Here is a 7,756-nt window from a genome sequence, read left to right as displayed (position 1 = left end):
ACTTCTGACAGAAATCACGCAAATCAACTATTCTTGAAATTAAAAAGATTAAAGTTTACTAATCTGATGAACTTTTTGTACTTTTGTGCATGGAGTGAAACTGTGGAAGCAATGTGTACATATATATGTAAATCTGTTAATATAACTATATCCCTTGATGTGTTACAGGGTTACAAAACCAAACCCAGATAGCAAGGAAACATTGAAACAATGTTGAGTCAATATCAGGCTGTGTCATTGAATCAACGTTGAAGTGTGACGTTGACCTGACGTCACTCTTGCACCCTTTTTTAACGTTGAAACAACGTCGGGTTTTGATGTTGAATCAATGTTGAAACCTGACGTTGATTCAACGTTATATTTTCTAATACTGCTGACATTGAAACAATGTCAGATTCTGATATTGAAACACTGTTGAGCTATGGTGTTGGTTTTCCACCTCTTTCGCATATTTGCTTTTTATTAAAACAACAGTTAAATCATGACTGTCTTTATAGGTATTTTAACCAATACTAAACTACTGCATGTTTCCATCAATACTTCAACCACCTAAACACATAATTGTACTTATTCCTTAAATTGGACACCCTTTATAAAAAAAAACCAAATGTCTCACAATGTATCATGTCAATATTATTATCCTAAAATAAGAAAGCATTGCATGTGATGTAACAGAGAAAAAAAATAAACAAAAAAAGGTCAATAGGCATGTTTCGTTTGCTAAATACTTTATTAAAAGACAGTTTCCTATTTACGTTTATATGATTCACATATTAATATATGTAGCAAAATGTAAATAAGGATTGATGATAGGACAGGACACAAACAGGAAGTTAAAGAGATAATTATTATTTACTAAATAAGGAAGATTAATTAATAATAGAGATTATTATTTGCTAAAAGTGGCGAAGGGTGGGATTAAATAACCGCATGCTTCTTTTTACCTCTTATGGGAAGTTAAGTTATTTATTATTATTATCGTTTTCCTTACATTTTGTGCTATTCTAACATCTTAAAAATAAAGCCTTATCTATCTTTTTATCTATCTAGATTTTTAAATTCAGATGTTTTTGTTTGTGTTTTAAATATTCCTTTATAATAACTATGCATACTACAGTTTTAATTTTGTTACATGTTTTTGGGGGCTTTGTTTTGTTTCGTTTTGTTTTTTTAACTGCTACCGAGACGCGTCAAAATATGTCCAGTGAAAAGGGTCTGTCACAGCCTATCACATCATTTTACATTTCTAAGATACATCCTGGGAGGACAACTTTGTTTTTAAGTGAACAAAACACTCTCAGAGACACTTTCAGAGCTCTGGGCTTTTTAACTGTGGTTTTGTCTGGATCATACCATGATAACGCTTCTAAAATGAATTATTTTAAATGAGTCATTTACCGAGTTCAAATGTTATTTCTGTATACACAATGCTAACAATTATTGTGTCGTTATTCCGTGTCCCTTAACAGTTTGTACAAACACGTCAATCTAACTTTTGTCTTTCGTGTTCCTCACACACCTCCCCCTCTCTGCCAGTGGTTCGTTCCTCACTCCAGCTGATCGGCCCAGGATCCCCGGTGGTTCCGTCCGTTGCTGGCTTTGACGGCCCCAGCGTCTTAACGTCGACTTCAACTACTTTAATTTGACGGACTAGGTGGCTGCTTGTGTCGTCAAATTGTCCACCCTACACTGAAACTCGGAAGAATTATCTGGGCAGAGTGACGGTTGTATGCTTATCAAAGCCAAGGGGATCTAAACGCAAATACGAGGCCCTCACTCCATCCACGGATTCACCTGCTACACCGACAGCTTGACACGGGAGACAGACATGGGCGACACGGGGAGCGAGGGCAGCAAGCCTCCGAGTAACGTTAACGTTATACCCCCTCGCTGCCCCTGTGGGTTCTGGGGGTAAGCAGAATAACCTGTCAAACGTCTCGCTTTCTTTCTCTGCCAGTAGCTAGCAGAGTCGATAGCCACTAGCATTAGCAGCTCAAACAGGGATGAGCTGCTTTTCTCCTTATTACCCCCTCCCCATTGTTTTGTAGCATTAGCTACTAGCTAACACCAGTTGGCCTCGGTAACCTTCTCCTGTAAAGGAAGGAAGCAGGGTAGGGAATCTGGGGTAAGCCTTCCAGGTTACGCGACAGGTGTGAAAGTGTTAATCAACTGGATAGTTAACGTGTTAAGTTCATGCATGAAGCAGTTAGTTAGAGACATCAAAGTGTCGCCATGAACCAGACTCTAGCAGAAAGAAACGGGCAACTGGTACTTTAAACTGAATGTGCCGGGGTGGCACAGACAAACTGGCACTGTGCAGTAATCCTGCTGTGTACAATTTGATTCATGTGTGTTGAGGCATATGTTAACTTTGCAACACATATGAGCCCAAATTAGGTTTTGTAATATGGACCGGTTGAAAAATGTATTAGTGTTATCACTCTTTGGCTAGTTCTTCAAATGTCGAATTTTAAAAAGTAGCCCACATTGTTGTATTTTAGGAAAAAATGGATACAAAATATTGTACTTTAGTGGACGTATTTATGATAGGCATTTATAAACACTTGCAGTCTTGAGTTTTCAGCTCAGTGGTAAAAAATCAGAGAAATGTAGCACTTAGCCAGACAAGAGAGGACCCCAAAATTAGTTCTCACAAAGTGAAATGAGACTATTGGAACTCACAAGTATCTCATTCCGTTTGTGTATATTTTACAAAAATGCCACTTTATTCACTAACCTTTGGATTAGTATGGAAATGATGTACAATACAAAACTTGACTTGACTTGACACTGCAATGTCAGTCACCAGCTCTCATCAGAGAATGTGTTTTCCATGACCAAAGACATCAGTTTTTTCTACCTGACTAGAGTTTATGAAGTATTTAAATATCTGTGGAGTTGGCACGCAAATAATCATATCCATACCGCCTTGGCCTTTGGAGAAGCGTTTAAATGGGTTTGTTACAGTACCAAACTAAGCATGATGGCTCAATATTTAATTTTTTTAGTACATCAAATGTCTTTAATTTTTAAATGTTTTAAGTAGACCAAAGATTTGTTTTAAAAACAAGTTAATAAGTATAAACAATTATGAGTGTGGACTGCATAAGTTCTGTTACTTGGATAGCTAGTATTATTTATTTAGACTCATTTTTTATGCCATCCTCCAACAACTTATCTGCTACCAGTGGTGGTATCCGTTGTAATGGTACCAAGGACACAGGCACATATCTTGGCCAGAAATAACTGTTTGCTGGGCTGTGAGGATGCATAAATTGATTGAAAACATCTTGCACTGCTTCTGAAAATATTTGGCTGTCATACATAAATATGAGTATTCCAAAAGTTCATATTGGGTAAATGAAAGTGAATACTGTCACAATTAGTATCAGACACTTGCTCTTTCTAAAAAGTTCAAAGTTTTTATTTTTTTTTTTTTCTCAGACAAATTTGAGAAGGTCAGGTGCGAGGTATTTAATTAAACTGACAAGGAATAAGTCAACGCTAACTTAAGCTTTTAGTACATTTATGGTAACATAGCATGTTGTCGTCAGCACTTCACCCATTTCCGTGACCTCCACTTGTAGTCCGTATGTGAGTAGGTGCGAAAAAGGGCACATTTATTTTGTGCCTTCTGATTATTTTATTATTTTACTAATGAATGATTTTCTGAATTTTGCAGTTAGGCTGTGAGAAAACATATTTTAATGTGGCTGCAATGACAGAGTGAACTTCAACCATTTCTTGGCCACATTTATTTTAACAGTTTTGGGAAAGCAGTTTTTAAGTTGCCTTGCACATAAACAATAATTCACTTATTGAATCCATATTTTATATCATCATGTACCCACATGGATATAAAACATTTTATTTGTACTGAATGGCAAAATCATGATAGCACCAGCCCATTTTAAAGATTTCATATTAGCAGAAAAGATGTATAATGCTGAAAATGGCGATCGCTGTTGACAAGGCTATGCAAAATGACTGGATTAGTCAAGTAATTACCCAGTCACTTAGTTTAATAACTTGTTCTGTATTGCTATCCACACCAAAACATTTTGGATCAATACAAGCACTAATTGTGTGCCTCGCAGTAGTTTGTAGATTGTGTCATTTTCAGAAAGAAAGCCAAAGCAGAGAACAAGCTGTTCGGTACTATAATAGGATGTTACAAAAGTCAGCAATGATGCATCCAAACTCTATAGTTTAGCATCAAATGCCCCTTCCTATTTAACTTTCTTCTATTTGTGAGATCTACTCGCAAGCAGCCACCTGATCTGCTTATCCGTCTATGTTCCAGTTGACTGCTCAGCTGTGTAAGTTGTAAGGGTAATGCTAAGTTGTCTTTTATGAAATGTCAATAAGCTAGTTTTTTTAAAACTGTTCAGGTCAGTGTTCTCTCCAGGCATTTTTCTGTGTGTGTAAGAGGATGGGGAGGGAAAAAAAGCATAATTATGGAAATTAGCATTGAGCAAAACATTAAAAATCCTTTAGGCAATCTAAGAGCTATTCTTTCCAAAGTATGACCTTCAATTTTAGTGTATTAAAGATTACCGTTTGAATTCAAAATTGGGTGTTTGTTTGATAATGTGCCACCCTTACAGTTTCTTTTGAGAAACACATCACCTAAAATAAAATAGGTATTTCTAGCACACATGAAGAACTGCATGGTATGTCTGCTTCCCCAGTAACATAAAACTAAAACAGTTCAGTCCTTTGCCGTTACTTTTTACCCCCAGTAAAGGTATACCATCATCTTAAAAGTAATTGAGCCACATGCACTGGTGATACTATGCTTTGATTGCTTTCTATCACCTGAGTTCTAGCTGTATTTATGTTGTCTTTCATTTACCTGCTCATGTCAAGAAAAATTGTTAAAAACTAATTTCTTCAAAACATTTATCACCCTTCCAATATCTCACTCCTTTGTGTCACTCAAGCTGAATCACAAAGGCAGTGGAGCCTGTCTTCCTGTCTGTTCCAATCAGATATTCTCATTAGTAACAGCAGTAGGCCAACTATGAAATAAACATGTTGTGTGCACTCTGTTCAGGCTTCAGTCAGCTTAACAGCCATGGAGCTGTTTTTTCTCCTGCATAGTTTTTCTCACCCTTCTTCACCCTTTTAATTTCCTTAATGAATCTGTAGTTTGATTACCTCTGATTGTAAGGTTGATAAGAGGATATGACTTGATGTTTACCCAGCATTGGCTTCCTCCCTGCCTGCATGTAATGATGAGGTTTCTCCTCTTTCCTAACTTCTTGCTTCATCCTTTCCCTTTTATACCTGAGACTACACACCAGGAGACTGACAGAAAGCCCTCAGGTTGACTGCAGCTGACCCCACATTTAGAAATGAGGACAAAGGTGTGCAATGGAGCGCCCAAAATAAATAGAATGTGACTGATAGCAGCGACCGTCACGCTCAGTGCACAGACAGTAAGGACGAAGGCTGCAGAGGAAATGAGAGGAGCCTTTCTCAGACTAAACCCAGAGCCATCTGTTGTGAAAGAGCTGTGCCACTGAAATCAGCAAGGCTCCATGACAATAGATAACTTATATCAAAAGTCTTTATTTCCTTCAGGAAGGAAAAGTATGTTGAGAAAACTCTAACTACCACACTGATACTTTAACACTTACTGTTAACCACTAGCTTTGAGTCTGTATCCCCATTAACATACTATGGGGAATTTCATAACAATCAGAGGGAACTAGTTGACTTTTGTTCAGCTCATCTTAAAGTAGTTTTAAGAACCTTGTGATCAAAGTGAGACAGAATCTAAATCCAAAACACAGAAACATAATGTAAATCTGTACTTATATTGACTGTTCAGATTGTTCTGGTAAATACGTTGGAGGACTGGCATGTCCAGTGTGTGTCAAAAAGAATTATCCAATTTCTTTAGGTAATGAACATAAAAGTTTGTGGTACATTTTAAAATACATGACTGACTATAAAGTTTTACATACAAAACCTATGTTTTGTATTCACAGCTGCTCAATATGTCCCCCCCCAGACGCACTTATGTCTGTACAATCAAACTGATCAAACTCAAAGATAATTCTGTTATGCTATATACTGGCAACCAGATGAAACTCAGAAAGCCCCTCTCTCTAACAGTACGTGTTTCAATCGTTACTGGTGAACGTCTGCAGAATTAAAGTACTTTGAAGTCAGAAGATTCTTTTTGATACGCCCTGTATTTGTAGCAATAATCCATACTTTAGTTTGTACTGCAACAAATCAGTTTATTTTACATTGTACAGACACTATGTGTGACAGGTTTGTTTTCTTGAGTTTTGAAAACTGGATAGTTGTATGAAATGTGTTTAAAATTGATTTAATAAAGAAAAAAATAAATAAAAATAGTATTTGTAAGTTTTTGTAAGTGTACATGAGCAAAAATATAGCCAAAAAGATACATTTCACCGCTCACTCTCACTTTTATCTTAGCCTCTTGTCTGTTTTATCTTATACCTTTTACTGCAAAACTGTTTTTAACACCCAGACTGCTCTATTAACACAATTGCGTCGCATTCCTTTTCCTCAGGTCAAGCAAAACCATGAATCTCTGCTCAAAATGTTTTGCAGGTAAGTTATTGTTTTAGTGGGAGTTTGTTGACTGATTTTTCTGTCTTAAAACCTCCAAACAAAGAAAATGTCCTCATGTCCATGTTTCCATAGACACTCAAAAGAAACAGCCAAACGACGACTGTGCTCCAAAGGCCTCTTCAAACTCTAACACCAGTCAAGCAGACATGTTCTGTAATGAAACAAACAACAGCATTAGTCAGTCCCTCATATCAGACGACCCTTTGCCCGGAGAGATAGGAGTGACATCTCTACCTGTTCAGGACGGTAAGACAATCAGCAAGTTTTTCCTTTGGATCTGTGGGTTGTGAACATTTACACTTTAAAATATTATGAACTTAAAGGCTTGGTAATATAATGTGTGTAATTTGTAATGTGCGCCCTACACATGGAAACAATGTATGATTCATAGATTTCAAATTTAGAAGTGAGTTAATGTGTGCCTTTATAAAATTGAGTTGTCAAAACCAGAGCTTTTAGATGAGAGCATTTTTCTGTGGAACACTGTTAGTAGATTCTGCCAGCTCAAGCAGCAGCTGCAGTATCCCTGTCCTGGCTATATTTGTCCTCATGGCACAGATAGAATGATAGGAAAGGGCATCTATTCAGAAGTGAAGGTTTTAAGAGGACACCTACAATTGCCAGGGCATCAGTCATTGCTATACAGTGACAAGGTTATTTGTGGAGGCCAATTCATAACAGAAAAATAAAGTGGCTACAAAACGGATGTGCAGAAATGGTATAAAAAATGCCACACTAACCTGGTCTTTTATTATGTTATTAAAATAATAAAAGACCAAAACTGTAAGGCTAGACCCCCTATGCTAAGTGAGCCTACCGGAGACATGAGCGAGACAGATAAATATGAAGACATGCCGGCTCGGACGTCGCCCGGATCAACAATGTCCACGTCAAGTGTTGAGGAACCAGGGCACCCTGACGAGAAGTGGGCTACTTGAACAAGAAAGCATCGGTGGGCAAGAGATGAAAACAGGGCGTTGTTGGAATGCTACTACGCAAGTAACCCTGGCGGAAGGGGTTACATGAATAGGATGAGGGACCTATGGATTCTTCAATACCCAACATCCACAATGAAGGCGAAACAACTAGTAGCTCAGCGTTCCAACATTCAAAAGAAGGGACTGCTCTCACAGCTAGAGAT

General features: G+C 37.5%; 1 protein-coding gene across 2 annotated transcripts in view; it reads left to right on the top strand.

The window, feature by feature from the left end:
• The first annotated feature begins 1,532 nt into the window (after window positions 1–1,532).
• Window positions 1,533–7,756, top strand: part of LOC101465501 (AN1-type zinc finger protein 3) — a 17,588-nt gene continuing 11,364 nt past the window's right edge. Inside the window, exons 1-3 of one of the 2 annotated variants that reach the window (XM_076881741.1) lie at window positions 1,533–1,911; window positions 6,554–6,594; window positions 6,688–6,861. In XM_076881741.1, the coding sequence (XP_076737856.1) occupies window positions 1,829–1,911; window positions 6,554–6,594; window positions 6,688–6,861 (298 nt within the window). In that variant the 5' untranslated portion in view covers window positions 1,533–1,828. The remainder of the gene's footprint in view (window positions 1,912–6,553; window positions 6,595–6,687; window positions 6,862–7,756) is intronic. The other variant, XM_014408762.3, reaches the window with a different exon arrangement.

Source organism: Maylandia zebra, linkage group LG1 (genome assembly GCF_041146795.1).
Source record: "Maylandia zebra isolate NMK-2024a linkage group LG1, Mzebra_GT3a, whole genome shotgun sequence".
Lineage (NCBI taxonomy): Eukaryota > Metazoa > Chordata > Actinopteri > Cichliformes > Cichlidae > Maylandia > Maylandia zebra.
This window is presented reverse-complemented; position numbering and strand designations above follow the sequence as displayed.